The sequence below is a fragment of the Rhizoctonia solani genome, chromosome 1, assembly GCF_016906535.1.
Source record: "Rhizoctonia solani chromosome 1, complete sequence".
In the NCBI taxonomy this organism is placed as follows: Eukaryota; Fungi; Basidiomycota; class Agaricomycetes; order Cantharellales; family Ceratobasidiaceae; genus Rhizoctonia; species Rhizoctonia solani.
In genome coordinates, this window is record NC_057370.1 from 3,004,333 (window position 1) to 3,019,325 (window position 14,993).

Consider the following 14,993-nt stretch of genomic DNA (forward strand, 5'->3'; position numbering starts at 1 on the left):
TGTAAGAATAAATAGTGTCAACCACAGATCTGGTCATCGAGGGGAAGGTATCCGTCTACGTTCCCGGACCCAGAACTTGACTAGATCCAAGGTCGCCACTGCATCCTCCAAGCTAGAATGGCCGAGATTCTCCCCGACATTATTTTGAATTAGTATTCCAAGGTGTTGTCTCGCACTTTATCCATCAGTCAGCGATTGCGTCTCCAAAACAGATAAGAATAAACTCACAGGTCTTTCAAGGCCCGGCGATAAGGCGGTCCAGATTGGTGAGGGAATAAGATGGCCGTATCCACCACATTCAGATGAACCATGCGTAATGCACGCATATCGTTCTCAAGTCTGTAGCAGCTTCATTAAGCCTATTTTGATATAAAACTGGTATTCACACTCACGCATGTCCAATGAGAATAGTTTCTGGACCAATAAACTTGCGCATCTCCCGACGGACACCATCCAAGTCCAGTTGGGCTTCTTCCAATGACCTAATCCCAGAGAACCGAGTGTTGTAGTCCCTATTAGTAGTATAAAATTTAATTCTGGGAACATAACGCATTGTTAAAACGACTTACAAGACCTCTACTCCAGGATCAAGTTTGATAAGTTTGTCATAGACACATTTTCCGGCACCATCGATGACCGAAACGCGCGCAATGCTCATACCAGCAGTTGTGTATATCATTTCACAGTCAAGTGCCGCAACGTCCAGTATGGCCGACCGGGGGGATTCATTCCCAAAGGCGGACGACTCTGAATAGGGGTGTCGAGCGTGCAGGAGGCCAAAGTCCTCCGGGTCCTTGAACACATGTGCTCCAACAACACAACCTGCTGAGCCGGTGGGGGACCCGCAACATCTATGAATCATCTCTCGTATACCTGGACCATTCATAGTTTGTCACAATGCAAGGACCTATTCATAGAACTACTTACCTCCTGACCTGTTCACATAAGGTTTTCCCCAATGATACGCACACCGCTCAAATGAATGTCGCTCCTCTTCAGACTGAGGCGCATGAACCACAAATAGCGCCTGGCAACGTTCACACGTTGCTTGTCTACCCTCGTCACTGACTCTTGTGCCGCCCGGGCCTTCTGGAACTTGTACCAGGTAGCCCCACTGTGTCAATTGCTCCCGAGAAAGGAGCGCACTCTGAAGCTGAGAACGCTTGAGGGTAGAATTCTTGGCAGCCTCAGCCTCAGCCTTGCGTGCGTCGATAGCCCCATTTGTTCCCACAGAGGGATGGTTGAGACGATCGGGTCTGGGGCGTTTCTTGATAACCCCGATGGCGTGGGCACCGTTCTGTACAGAGGTCATTGACTTGTATGCAGACGGTGGGTGTAGTATGCTCACATTTTTGTATGTTGTTCTTTGTGACCTGGCATATACCTCAGCCTCCTGTGCGATGGCGTGCTCTCCTGCCAGCGTAGCTGTCCGAGGTCCAGGTGGGATATCGCTATACAGCGTCTTGAATGTCTATCGTGCACAATTAATAAAGCAAGACAATACTTTAATAACCGCATACCTCATAAATAACCGTTGCCATCCTCTGTCGCTCCTTCAGTGGGACGTTGGTATTGGCCGCGTTGATGTTAAGAATCGGGGCGCCGGTAGGTGATAATGAAGTCTTGATTGAGGCCACGTTTATGAAGTATGGGTCTATCAGTCGTAATGCAAAGGTATGAGACATGGTGGTGCCATACCACAGACGGCGGTGCAGCTCGACGGACTGGACCCGGAGCTATTTTGGGGACTTTTGCAGGAGGAGAGGGGCTCGCCGTATGCGATGGTGCCTCGACGGGTCGCTTTGTAAGGGTCGGCTGCTGTGGATTGGCACTCGCTCGACCGGTTTGCGCCCGGGCCGCACTTGAGTTCGAGGGGGTGGGGCGGGTAGTCGAGGTTGAAGCGAGCGGCTGGACAGTAGGTACAGGCGGGTTTGATGGTCCGGAGGTATTGTTATTTGCTGCTGGAGCTGTCAGGGCTTTTGCTACCGCGTTGGATGGGATGGTCGAACGTATTGGTTTCCGTAGCGAGGTTGATCCGCCACTGTCGCTAGATACCAAACTGGCTTGAACAGGCACGGCTAGATTTTGTACTGGCTCATGCGAGAACAGACACGGATTACGGTTGCATCGTTGGTCTGGGCATTCTATCGAATTCAAAAGAGAGATTACTCTAATTTCGTTTTTCTTACTTGCCGCAAAGTCACTCACGGTTCGACTTGAACAATCCAGCTGGCCTGAACATCTCATTCCTACACTAGTAGTTGCCTTTTGGGAGAGTTATGATGGTAAGGACCAACAGGAGAAGTAGCGCGTTTGCTGAATTGGTCCCGACACGCTCTACTAGCCACGTGGGGTTGATTGGTAATGATCCCGAGGAATTCTGCAGATAGTCAATTGTCGGCGTATACGCATATGATTATCTTCTAATTGGTACCGAGCGATATGTCTCATAGCGCAAAACCTTTTCAAAAGCGATCTGCGCATTTCAGCCGATTCTCCTTGGAATTGGATTCTCCATGAAGCTTAAGCCATGTGCTAGTCCATAGTTCGCAACTGGTGATCTCAGGCTGGAATGTAACTACGGTCGCCTTGGTCGTCCTACAAATAAGCAACAAAATATAAAGAGACGAGACCTCTAGATCTTGTATTAGGCAGTTCTTAATAATGGCGTGGTACCCATTCTATATCAGTTTCGGAGCCCAGCCTATCACTCCATCAGAATCGAACATGATTCTGGCCGACCGCACTGTCCGTGAGTCTAGCCGGTGCTGGAAGAAGAGTAATAGCACCATTCAATCCGGAAGTGTGCTCATCTCATCGTATCATACCCAGTAACGATGGTAGTATCAAACATCAATTGAGATGACTGACAGCGCAGATGTACAAGCAATACTCGGGTGATCAACAATACTGGTTTCGCGTGAAACGTATTTTAACTAGAGCTGACATGACCGTGCAAGTAAGGTGTGTTAAATAAGAGATCGTACGGCTGGTTGATAGGGGTTTGGGCAGCGATCTAATCTGAAACGAGCCAGCCTAATCTTCATTAACAAAAACGTCGGACGTATGTACAGTTCCTCACCAAAATAGATCGTCAGAGGTATCCATACCAAGATAACATCACCTATTGGTCCCTTTTCTGTATACACGCCTATCATATTTCAGCTAAAGGGCGTCCATCAAGTTTCAGGCTGAAAACATCATAGAAATATCTAACATTAGAAAATTCAGTCACACCACTTACGGTACGTGTAAGCGAGAGAGCTCTATCCGTCGATTGAATAACGGTGGCTACTCGAGTGACTGTCCTTGCACCCCGGAACACATCTGAGCGTCGTGTAATACTTTAATATAGGTAGGCCGAGACAACGTGATTACTCATTAAACATGGGCTAGCTCGGAACAAAAGGTATTCAAAAGGAGCGGTGAAAGACAATCCAAAAAAAACCGTGTCTCCCTTCTGTCATTACATCAAAATTGGTATCCAAATCATCACTGCAAAAGGGTAAGGAAGGGCAGCACGGATCTAACAGATATGCTCACAATCATAATATAATATAAACTTGGGTCTCAAATATTAATTTTTGCCCTGCAGACCACCCAGCCAGTCGATAACACCCTTCAGGCCTTCGCTGCCAGCAACCAGAGCACTTCCATGACGGCCCTCAGGATCGAAACGCACACCCTTCCGAATACCATGGGAGCGTAAATACCGACGAACACGCTCGCCATCAATAATCGAATCCTTTCCTCCAATGAAAAACATGGAGCGCTTCGGGTCGCGTGCCCCCGGGATCTCTTCGAACCAAAGAGAGTTTGCGGACCACTAGATTTACCGTCGATCAAGAACCACGCAAAGTGATAGATCGTAGAGTCAGGCGCCACCCAAACCTTGGAACGTGCATAAACTACTTACGTCGAATTGACGTTGGATATGATTCGCGATACCAAGCTCTGTGCCAACAAAGTATCTCATTAGGACATCCAAACCCTGTTTAAGTGAATTAGTGACGCCATTCGTTGACCCTGGGCAGGAAGACCTACGTTGACCGGCCGCTTATAGACAAAGTTGTAGCATACATCCCCTTCCCAAAGGCAGAAAGTGACTGGGTCCACAAAACAGTTTCGTTGGAGCAGTTGAGGATAAGCCTTGAGCATCCACGCATGGGGTACACTTCCACTAAAGGCGTATTTCAGGAACATGCGCGGATGGAAAGGTGCACTAACTTACTTGGAGTGGCTGATAAACGTAACTCGACTCGAGCTTGGCTTATCGTCGGACTGTGCCCACCCAAGCTCTTCCAAAAGGCCACGAAGCGTGTCCACGAGCTCGGTCTTGTTGAGAGCGTCGAGGTGACCGGGGTGAAAGATTGCTTGGGAAATATGAGGCTGGAGCGGAACGAGCACCGGACGATTCGGGAATTCGCGAAGGATTTGACTGATAAACATAGAGTACTGAGCAGGTCCAATTCCTAGTCCATGCATAAACACAATTGGCTCCTTTGCTTCATTCGTGGTCACCTCTGGTTGGCGCAAGAAGTACCTAAACAAAAGGATAAGGCTCTATTGTGTGCATTGATGTAGCATGTACTCACTCGAGTTTACCGAATTTTCCATGAACAACGCCGAATGTCCTTTTCAGATATGAACGATACACGAAATTGGCAAAACCGGTCAACGCATAAAACGCTGCAGGACGTCCAGTAATATCCAAAGGATCCAAAGTAAGTCGTAATGGAGATACAAGTTGGGAGGACGAAGCCGAAGACTCGATTTCGGCAGCCGGTCGTAACTTGCTGCCTGCTCGCTTTCCAGCATATCAAGTGCTTCGTGCAAAACTAGTTCATTTGCCGGGCGTTGGATAGCAGTTTCGTAGGACGCATTGAAGCAGGACCAGGATAGCCAAGAAAGCATCGCTTCCCTCGAAATCAATGACCATTCAACCTTGTGAAACCTGTGCGAGCGCTTCAGACGGCAGTGCCAGTGCCCGAAAAAGAGAACGACTCACCAAGTGCGCAGCCTCTGCCTAAAGTCGACAGCACGCGGGTCGTCCCACTAGTTTGTCGATGGACTCGGCCGGACTGCCGGGCCGTGTGCCTGCGGCATCGTCCTCGATATCATTGTCAGCGTCGGGGTGGGTGGCGCCAAGCCTGTTTGAAGGATACGAGTGAAGAGGTTTCGAAGGTGGTGTAGTTCATATTGAGGTAGCACTGAGGACTTTTTCCGCAGGTTTCTTGCGACTAGAGTGTGGTATATACAGAACAAGGTCTAGAGGGTGTGAGCTTAAAGTATTTCAGCCAGTACAATTAGCTTACCTCGACGGCACAATAAATAAATAATATCAATTCCCATTTGGTAAGAGACAACAGGGACCTGTTGCGAAAAGCCAACCAAGGGTAAAAATACTCAAGGGTGTGACAGCCCACACAGGGCCAACGATACAGAGCAAAATTGCGTAAAAAGACAGTTGTCGCTTGGGAAAGATTGTGGGTGTGTCAGAGACACATTCATTAGTGGCCGGGCCGTCATACTGGCGAGTCCGACTAGAATACAGCGAGAGCGTGGGGGGAAGGGGACAACAAAACCAGACTAGCCTCAACTTGAACACAGCAGAAGAGCGTTGCAAATTGGGAACCATGTGAATGTCCCTGAGCTATGTCATCTGAGATGAGCTCATGGAAGCTGGACGGCAAGATGTCCACGGCACTCGAGCTATTGCGCAGCTTGTTGGGTCACAAGACATTCAATGAGCTATACTCTTCACGTTGACCGAGCTTTACATTATAGTTGATCAGGTCCTCCAAGCCCAGACTTTTCGCGTGTCACGTGATAGATCCAAGTATCAGATAAGATTGCCAGGATCCCGAAAGTGCCCGGATAAGCGCATCCCTGAATCTCCCACAGAATACAGAAAACTTCGTAGTCCTGTCAGTTTCGACCCAACCCCTTCTCCATCCAAATAAAAAATCAGTTCAGGATGCTCCGCTCTGCTGTGACATCGGCGACGCGCTCAGCCGTCCTCCGGCCCACCGTGAGTCGGTCAAATTGTATAGGGCACGAGATCACAGCTGAGTGTATATCACAGACCACCCAGGTATTGCGTCCGGCAACTACCCTTGCTGCCTACTACCCTAAAGTCGCGCGTCGTGTAAGTAAAACTATTTCAATTTTATAAAACTATCTGAACCGCCCATACAGCTACCAACCAAATACGGTGGTGTTTATACGTACGTCCATTAAATCTGATCGTACTGATAATATGCTAAGCTCAAGTTGTGAATAGGTCACTTTGATTCCTGGTGATGGTATCGGTGCAGAAATCACCGATTCGGTCAAGGAGATCTTTGAGCATGTCAACGCCCCTATCGAATGGGAACAATACGATGTCTCCGGTCTTTCCTCCGCTGGCGAGGTCCTCTTCAAAGAGGCCATGGAGAGTTTGAAGCGCAACAGGGTCGGTCTCAAGGGTGAGTTAGCTGACAAACCTATATGCGGAAACTCTTAGATTAAACCTCTTGCGAATAGGCATCCTCTATACCCCTATCGATCGTTCGGGACACAACTCTTGGAACGTTGCCATGCGCCAACAGCTGGACATCTATGCGTCCGTTGTGCTCTGCAAGTCTATCCGCGGCTTCCCTACCCGCCACAACAACGTCGACTTTGCCATCATCCGAGAGAACACCGAAGGAGAGTACGCTGGGCTTGAGCACCAGAGTTATCCTGGTGTCGTCGAGAGCTTGAAGGTTACCACCCGCAACAAATCGGAGCGTATCATCCGATTCGCGTTTGATTTTGCCCTCAAGAACAACCGCAAGGCGAGTACGGCCCTATCGAAATAGTCAAGCTCACATACTGATGGGTAATGGGGGAAGTTAGAAGGTTACATGCGTGCACAAGGCTAACATTATGAAACTTGGTGATGGTTTGTTCTTGAACACTTTCCGCCAAATTGCAGAAGAGTACAAGGCCTCGGGTATCCAGTTTAACGACATGATTGTTGACAACACGTAAGTATATATATGCTTCGTCGACATTACACGATCTTGACCCGAGCTTGTAGCTCCATGCAACTTGTCGCCAAGCCTGGCCAGTTTGACGTCATGGTCATGCCTAACTTGTACGGTGCTATTGTCTCCAACATTGGCGCGGCCCTGGTTGGTGGCCCTGGTATTGTTCCTGGATGCAACGTTGGTCGCGTAAGTCACGTTATGTGGTTTTATTTTATGTGAGGATTTTAATCAAGTTTCTCCCGTAGGAATATGCGCTGTTTGAGCCTGGCTGCCGTCATGTCGCCAAGGACATCATGGGTACAACAAGGCTAACCCTGCCGCGATGATTCTTTCCTCGACTATGATGCTGAGGCATCTTGGCCTCGAGAGTCTGGCCAACTCCATTGCTCAGTCCACGTTCGACGTTATCAACGAGGGCAAGGTTCGTACCGCTGATATGGGTGGTAAGTTGTTCTTTGTACCGTTGATAAACTGAGCATTAACCCATGTACCATATCAGGAACCGCGACGACGAGTGATTTCACTGCTGCGGTTATCAAGGGATTGTAGACATGGATTCGCCTTGTATCATAGCTTTCCGTTTCGATCTAATGCAGCATTAAACATATTTCCCATGATTTAATCGTTCAATATTGGGCCTAACAGTAACCAAAATATCTACACAATCAAAATGAGTGTTTTGACGTCTACATACACTGGACACATCTATTTGCGCCTCCCGCCCTTGCGCTTCTTTCCAGATGATTTTTCCACCCCGGTGGCAACAGCGGCGTCTGATGCCTCTGTCTCGGACGAATCAGAAGATCCATCCACTCCGTTTTCTTGTGGTTCCGGTTTGGCACTTGTAAGTTTTCCAATAAGCGACTTGAACAAAGAGGGAACCCAGGTTGAGCTGAATGCCGGCTTGGGAAGAGCACTCTCGTCAAACAGATCTTCACCATCACCGGTATTCTTGAGGCATATTAGTGTCATAATAACTTCGGCTCTGTTGGTTCAACTCACATGCCAAACAGTTCCATCGCCCTTGACGACTAGTTCGATTGTCCTTGTATTGGCCCCATAGCTCATTTCTTCCGCCGAGACTTGTGTTGCCGGGATTCTAACCTTCCTGGTTCCCTCAACAGGTACCATCCTAGGTCCCCAAGCAGCCAACTTGGCACGGTTGACCAGGTCTCGTACACGCTCAATATCGCGCGCATAGTTCATCTTTTGAACAAAGAACTGCAGCGTGCACGTCAAGAGTGCAAGGAAAACAAGCACGGTCCCCAAGCCAGGGCGGAAACGGGAGTAGTAGTAGCCGGTACCGCGCCATTTTGGAACTCCATTTTTGTAGAAGAAGTTGTATCTGAGTGAGATATCATGTAATTAGTTTGTATCCTGGCGGCATGAGAGTGATTTTACTGCATACCTGTCACGGCCTTCTCCCTTAAGGATCGCATTGATTTTTCCGAGACGAGCATATCGCTCGTGAGCACCTTTTACACCGGGGTTCTAAAATCAAATGTAACAGCATTAAATTATCACGGACGTTATGGCAATGCTTCAAGTAAAAATGCACCTTGTCAGGATGGAGTTTGACACTAAGCTTCTTATATGCTTTTGCGAGCTCAGGTCCAGTAGCCGAGGGCGAAACCCCTAGCAGCGAGTAGAAAGTTGTCCCAGGTCCTGAAACAACGAATGAGCACTGGTAGGTACCTTATTCGACCACTCGACGCACCTTCATGCTGCTCAAGTTCGCTAACGAGGTCAAATATCTCGTAGTCCTCTTTTGTCCAAGCAAGTACAGCTGTCAGAGCCGCAAACAGTCCACACAAGAAAAGTAGAGCCCGCATGACGGTCGTGAATTGTGACAAATTGCGCGTGCCAGCAAATATCTCCACTTGATCACGTGTCTGTCGCGTGGCGCCCCGCTGGTTCGGCAATTGTGAATTTACTACTCAACTTGAGCCTACATTATAGTGCGATGCATCGTCGCCAGCCTATGAGCCTGAACTGGATTTCCGTGTAAATGATATATATGCGCCAGATCAAGTTTGGTTTTCTTATTGGGGGCCAAATTTGATCTCTCAGGTGAGGTCACTGCAGTAAATTTAAAAGAGCCAGTACAACTAGAAATGCCATACCACAACAAGAGATGGCACCTTTGCAGGCCCCGTTGCATGGCCGAAATTGCTCTTGTATACGCTGAAGGGTCGGCCGCAACTGTAACACTATCTATACGATGTTTTCGCATGACTTGGGCTGACCCATATCTAATTTGTATAGCGGTACAATCTATACTAGGTCGGACTTGAACCACACTTGCCCAAGCATATGCGCAACCTAAGGATGGTCTTCTGGGTACAACAGACTCCATAGCAGGGGTCGTTTCTTGTATATGCATATGTCAACACATGGCCACCTCGTTGGCTTAGTAATAAGTGGCTTTTATGTTTTATGCATATGTACCATCAATTCCAACCTGTTAACTGACAGCAATGAGCCATCAGGTAAGGAAGGAGATTGAAGCGGAGGTTCCGGGGATTGAACTACAAATATTATCACTCCATGTAGTTTTAATAATAACATTTGAGCGAACTGATGGTGCCGTCCTCATTTCCAGTCGCATACTATCACACCCGGACAAGGACTGGTTGTGAAATAACAAGATATACATATACCAGCCGCACCCATAATATCATTTGATGTGCAGTTTACTGGACCTAGCCCTTCTCGTTTATCTTCCTTTACTTTGTACAGCCATTTTCCACTGTCTCCTCCCATTCCTCGATTGCCTTCTCCCGCATCCGTTTTCTCTTTGTGCTTGTACCTAAGTTGGCGCCCCATGCACATTGGCCTAGGCCGCCGCGTTCGCACACGTTTTGCGCGCGATTGAGGTATACGTAAGGATCATTCGTTCTGTTGGTGGCTCTCAGACTGTTTCATTATTTTCCTTTCCTTTCCTATTTTTTTTTTCTTTAATCATTATCCCCCTTATACTTAATGCGATTTGACCGCATATATCACAAGCATTTCTCGCCCGAGCCATCGCTCAATTAAGTAAAATTTAATTGCGCACGGGCGCGCGATTCAAACTTGAATCGCTCGCTCGCGCGCACTCAACCGACGCGCGCCCGCGCATTTGGCCAGACATTTATTGTCCGCGTCCAACGATTCCTTTGATCATCTCGTTCATCTAATATAATGGGCATAAAATGCGCGTGCATTACTTTCTGCGCGCATTTTCTACGTATAAATTGTCGCGTACTGCCATAAGAACATCGCACAGTGCGACAGAGCTTCCAACCTACCGCTTAATGGATTCAGACATCCTACAGTCCCACATTGTCGGCGGAATCATCGACGATGATACTTTCAATGAGCTTCTCAGTCAGTATGCTTTTATATCCATAGCTAGCTCTTTTTGCCTCACAGCCATGGCTCTTCAGTTGATCGAAGACGACACTAATGGTTACCCAGAAAATGCAAGCCATGCCACTGTACGCTCCACTGTATATCTAGCCGATTGCTTCTAGTCTTAGGCTCTTCTGACATTTTAGGACCCAACGATTTATTCGCATGCAACAGACGTGCTCCCTTGGGGCAATGCGGCCTACCGCTCTGTGTCTGAAGCGTATGGCTCTATGCATACCCAAGTAGGTCATAGAAGCCTAGACATCATAGCTGGGGGAGATTCTACCGGGCCTCATAACACCAATGTTAATCACGATTATCAATATTCTATTCAGCCGCATCCTCCAGAGCCCGAGACTATGGGGCATATTCAGGGCACTTCTGCTGCTGCCTTCACTCCCTCGTTAAACTATCTACAGCCGGTGTCGCCACTCTCACCACTTACTCAATTCAAGAAGAAACTCCTCAAATCACACAAGATATCCCAGGCCCACCTATTTCTACTGCCGACAACTTCGATAACACGAACATAATACCACCTGATTCAGGAAATCCCCCAAATTGGATGCACGTACCATTGATGCTGTATCCCAGCAAGGAAGCAATCACGCATTTCGTTCATAGTTACAAGGAAGAGATAGGTAAAGGTATTCGTGAGGTAGTTTGCTCTTTATGCATGTGGGAGGGAAGATCCAATCCGCATAAATCGAAGCCATCCAATCGAAGCCATCCAATCTGATTGTAAGGCTAATTTGAGGCTATGAACTGTCAACACTCGGCTTACACTTGTCTTAGCGCCACCTTCTCATGCACTTTAAGATTAAAAGTGAGTTCAAGTGATTTATTTATCTAAACAAGCTACTTTACTAAACAATCCACAGCTTACAGATGTCGTCATTGTGACAAGCGATTTACAACAATGGATCATGCGGTAGTGCATTCCATGAGCCATCATTCTGCAACTCGTCAGAACGCTGGAGGAACTTTTGAGAGGCTCAGCTCTGTCGGAGACAATTGATCATTGTATATCGTCGATACTGTTGCTTGTAATAGTTATTTGAGAGCTCTGTGTACGAATCAAAAGAATCAGTGTCATAAAATTAACTAAGCATAGACATTGAAATAATTTTCTACGGGGAAGATTATAGGTGTATGGGCTCGTGTCATCCGAAACAATATGTTTCTAGAGTATTATGTTTGTAAACTCGTAGCGGAAATCATTGTGTTTGAGTACCGTGGTTGACGAACAGAATATATGCATCGAAATTCAGACAAAATTTTATCGTTGAAATCAATCGATACGGGATATCTGGCCCTCTCCCACGTCGTTTCGGAGATATGTACATACAATGAGCGTCACGCATACCCTCAATCATTCTTTGCCCTTCCCATAAACTTCGAGGCACCGCCTCTCGAAAGCCTCGACCATCATGCCTGACACACGTTCAAATGCTGCTTTGGACACAACTGCATGAAGGGGATTCAAGAACTGGTAATCAAGGTCAATGCTCAGAAGCGTAGGGCCTTTGTTTGGTCCAGACTCGATATCGGTTGAGCTGGGGGGAGAGGTAGCATTTGTCGGGTGAGGAGAGGACGCGGATGCAGGTTGAAACCTCCATGTCGTTTCGAGATGCTTGAAGAGTGGTGTAGAAGAGGCAGCGACCGCCTGATCAGATTGGATTAAAAATAGCACAGCAATGACCGAATGTTCGAGACTCACTTGGACCATTTCCCAAGGCCGGCACCGGACTAGGCTCACGTATGACTCTTTCATCCCCATGAATCCGACCTCGAGTTCGGCTTGGACTTCGTATGGCTCATTGGTGTTGAATCCGCCAGGTGGAGGGGAAGTGAGGACCCTCGAGTTGGTGCAGAAAGGGAGGAAGAAATGATACGAATTCACGTCGGCAACGAGACTATACAGCTGGCGTTGTGTGTATCTGAAGTGCTAAGTGACGTTTAGGCCCAAGCGGCTTGCTAAAGTGGAGCTGGAATTAGACAAGAAAAAACGTACGGAAGGATTTTGCGTGTGTGGAACTGAGTGCCACTGTCGTCATTACTGCTGCCCCCGCTGCCAGGGATTGAGAAATTGGGGAGCGAAAAAAATGTGCGTTGATGGTTCCGCAGCACACATGAATAGATTTGGGGTCGAGCAGCAGTCCTGAGGATCATGACGGAGTGATGGTCAGAAGGGGGAAAGGCTATCATAAAAAGTAGCACCGCCACTGGAGAACACGACTATTCTACGTCACCACAATACCAATTTGGACCCCAGGATTCATTTCATTATGCCACCCGAAGTTGTAGAATATTCTCGGATCTAAGATAGCCTATAGTGGGCCTTGTATGGTCAATAACTCTGCGCCTCGTCTCGATAGGACTCTGGGCGTTGGTAAATCTCGATCTGCCAATTGCAACTCTATCTGGGCACCCATCATCTCAACTTCGCGAGCTCACACGCGTTCGGCGTCCACACACGTTGGTTTTGACTTGAGCATGTGCCCCACTTGATTGCCACCGCAGTCGCCCACCCTAATAGCTTTAAGAGCGCAGGTGATAGGAATTCTATGGAATACCTCCATTCCTACAGCCTCTGCTCTTGTACCGCACATGGCACCCAGTCGGAACGATATATTCACAACATCGTGGTTGTCATCTGACTCTCCAGCGCCAGCACCAGCTCCACCCACCACGGATCTTGCTCGCCGAAGGACCACAGGACCAGCATGGCGGCGACCACGTACGGTCCCACCCCCTGTCGATACCATATTCCCTTCCAGTTCAGCTCCCACTGCTAATCTCTCCCACACCCTTCATCGTGGTGGATCACTGCGCGGGCCCCCGTCACTACGACTTCAAACCGAGCTGAAAAACGATCCAACGGGGCCATCACCTCAGTCCCAGTCGTCCCAGTCGTCGCGGACATCTTCGTTCTTCGACGTTTCACCCAGCACCGGTCCTGCCGCCCCATCACCATTGTATTCGAGCCGGAGCGTATCTACCTCCTACACAAGCTCTTCAACCAACCCTTCGCTTGCTGCGTCTTTGCCTTCGCCCTACATACGAAACCCTCCCCCACTTGCAGTTGGAATTCGTCCCACATCCGGAATTCAAGCTCGGCCAAGGTCGCTTCTCCAAGGTCTATCTCGCCGCATATCGCACACCCGAAAATCCAAAGAAATCTAATATATGCGTGGTCAAGCGACCCGAACCAGACGAGGATTCACAAGCTCTCGGGCTCCGTGAGGCATGGTTTCTCCGCCAGCTCAGAGACGGGTCCCGCCGTGAGGAAGAATTCATCACGAGGCTACTAGGTGTGGAAGTAGATGAGAACGAGGCAAGTTTGATTTAACGTTTGTTATCTTTTTACCAAACCTGGAGATAGGAATCCTGATGGACATCCTATGACTAACATTGAACGTTCGTTCTTCCCCCTATCATAGATATCGACCCGAAAGAACCCTTATGCCCATTCACGCTCCGTATCTGACTCTGCTGCAGAGGTTGGACGGGGTACCACACCCTCGCCTCCACGAACACTCCTATTAATGGAATACTACCCACTTACACTCTCGGCGCTCCTACACGCACCTTACAAGTACCTCCTAACACCACGCACGTTTGTCTGCCTCGCGACAGAGCTCGCCCATGCACTCGCCCATTGCCACAGGAAACACATCCTCCACACGGATCTCAAACCCGCAAACGTCCTTCTTGCCCTTGTCCCCGGCTCCGACTCCGACTCGCCCGTCGTACCCATACTCGTACCCCGGCTATCGATCCGCCTAGGAGACTTTGGCTCAGCTCTCCATCTTCCCTCACTCCCCTCGCCTCCGACCGACCCAGCAGGGCTTGGCACATTGACTTATTCCCCTCCGGAATTCTTCCGCCCCCCACCGAGTCCGTTTTCGCTCCCATCAGACGTGTTCAGCGCAGGAGTAACGCTAAGCGCAGCGCTCTTTGGGCGCGAGCCATATGCGCGTCTGGGTACAAGTCCACGCGCATGCAGGCAGTGGGTAGCGAGGGGCGCATACTGGGCGTACGAAGAGAGCGAACGGATCGAGGTACGGTCCAATAGCGATGATCGACCCGATGCGGGGTTGGACGGAAATCTGGGGAAAGACGTGTTTGAAAAGATTTTGGCGAGGGAGTGTTCAAGTGCTGAGATGGAATCGCTGGTGCTATCCCATGTTCATCCCCCACCCTTGCCAGTCAAGCATATGGACGCCGGGCTGTATGCTGACGGCTCGGCTCCGACATATTTCCCAGGCGCCGAGGGACCGGCTAGTACGCAAGTACGAGTCCCCCAAGACCTGTTGTTCCTGCTCAAGCACATGTGTGAGCCTGTGCCAGACCGACGACCTACCATGGATGAAGTGGTGGATAGGCTCGGAGCAATCTCGCTTTCTCCTGATCTGCAATAGAGTTCTCGGTTTCGTCCACGTTTTTCCGCGTTCTATGCTGCTTCCCGATCTGTATTCTCTTGGCCCAGTGGTCGTTTCACCATGTACTCTCTTACATGCCTATCTTCTTACCGTATCCGGCGTATTCTTATTCGCAGTGAATCCTCTGTTGTTGTAATTTTCG

General features: G+C 48.8%; 7 protein-coding genes across 7 annotated transcripts; 3 read left to right on the forward strand and 4 right to left on the reverse strand.

Moving 5' to 3' along the window:
- Nucleotides 1–33: 33 nt before the first annotated feature.
- RhiXN_04517 (exonuclease domain protein) lies at nucleotides 34–2,242 on the reverse strand (the record flags this gene model as incomplete). Its single annotated transcript, XM_043324334.1, has 9 exons — nucleotides 34–175; nucleotides 229–339; nucleotides 393–512; nucleotides 570–873; nucleotides 928–1,297; nucleotides 1,349–1,471; nucleotides 1,521–1,622; nucleotides 1,699–2,144; nucleotides 2,209–2,242. The coding sequence occupies 9 exons, from the start codon at nucleotides 2,240–2,242 to the stop codon at nucleotides 34–36; spliced, it is 1,752 nt and encodes a 583-aa protein (XP_043176753.1).
- Nucleotides 2,243–3,577: 1,335 nt separating this feature from the next.
- RhiXN_04518 (uncharacterized protein) lies at nucleotides 3,578–5,638 on the reverse strand (the record flags this gene model as incomplete). The annotated part of the gene is made up of 9 exons (XM_043324335.1): nucleotides 3,578–3,826; nucleotides 3,917–3,991; nucleotides 4,045–4,180; nucleotides 4,232–4,543; nucleotides 4,596–4,807; nucleotides 5,009–5,026; nucleotides 5,083–5,268; nucleotides 5,316–5,373; nucleotides 5,427–5,638. 9 exons carry the CDS (start codon nucleotides 5,636–5,638, stop codon nucleotides 3,578–3,580), a joined length of 1,458 nt encoding a protein of 485 aa, XP_043176754.1.
- Nucleotides 5,639–5,977: 339 nt separating this feature from the next.
- RhiXN_04519 (Isocitrate/isopropylmalate dehydrogenase) lies at nucleotides 5,978–7,562 on the forward strand (the record flags this gene model as incomplete). The annotated part of the gene is made up of 9 exons (XM_043324336.1): nucleotides 5,978–6,031; nucleotides 6,086–6,148; nucleotides 6,199–6,231; nucleotides 6,284–6,467; nucleotides 6,526–6,822; nucleotides 6,959–7,010; nucleotides 7,064–7,199; nucleotides 7,321–7,456; nucleotides 7,513–7,562. 9 exons carry the CDS (start codon nucleotides 5,978–5,980, stop codon nucleotides 7,560–7,562), a joined length of 1,005 nt encoding a protein of 334 aa, XP_043176755.1.
- A 156-nt stretch (nucleotides 7,563–7,718) lies between these two features.
- Nucleotides 7,719–8,845, reverse strand: RhiXN_04520 (DnaJ domain protein; the record flags this gene model as incomplete). Its single annotated transcript, XM_043324337.1, has 5 exons — nucleotides 7,719–7,964; nucleotides 8,016–8,358; nucleotides 8,422–8,504; nucleotides 8,572–8,678; nucleotides 8,731–8,845. The coding sequence occupies 5 exons, from the start codon at nucleotides 8,843–8,845 to the stop codon at nucleotides 7,719–7,721; spliced, it is 894 nt and encodes a 297-aa protein (XP_043176756.1).
- Nucleotides 8,846–10,309: 1,464 nt separating this feature from the next.
- RhiXN_04521 (uncharacterized protein) lies at nucleotides 10,310–10,939 on the forward strand (the record flags this gene model as incomplete). The annotated part of the gene is made up of 3 exons (XM_043324338.1): nucleotides 10,310–10,382; nucleotides 10,428–10,492; nucleotides 10,553–10,939. 3 exons carry the CDS (start codon nucleotides 10,310–10,312, stop codon nucleotides 10,937–10,939), a joined length of 525 nt encoding a protein of 174 aa, XP_043176757.1.
- Nucleotides 10,940–11,778: 839 nt separating this feature from the next.
- Nucleotides 11,779–12,578, reverse strand: RhiXN_04522 (polyketide cyclase/dehydrase and lipid transport domain-containing protein; the record flags this gene model as incomplete). Its single annotated transcript, XM_043324339.1, has 3 exons — nucleotides 11,779–12,072; nucleotides 12,127–12,346; nucleotides 12,421–12,578. 3 exons carry the CDS (start codon nucleotides 12,576–12,578, stop codon nucleotides 11,779–11,781), a joined length of 672 nt encoding a protein of 223 aa, XP_043176758.1.
- Nucleotides 12,579–13,016: 438 nt separating this feature from the next.
- On the forward strand, nucleotides 13,017–14,830 carry RhiXN_04523 (Tyrosine kinase specific for activated; the record flags this gene model as incomplete). Its single annotated transcript, XM_043324340.1, has 3 exons — nucleotides 13,017–13,490; nucleotides 13,522–13,728; nucleotides 13,850–14,830. 3 exons carry the CDS (start codon nucleotides 13,017–13,019, stop codon nucleotides 14,828–14,830), a joined length of 1,662 nt encoding a protein of 553 aa, XP_043176759.1.
- Between the last annotated feature and the right edge of the window lie 163 nt (nucleotides 14,831–14,993).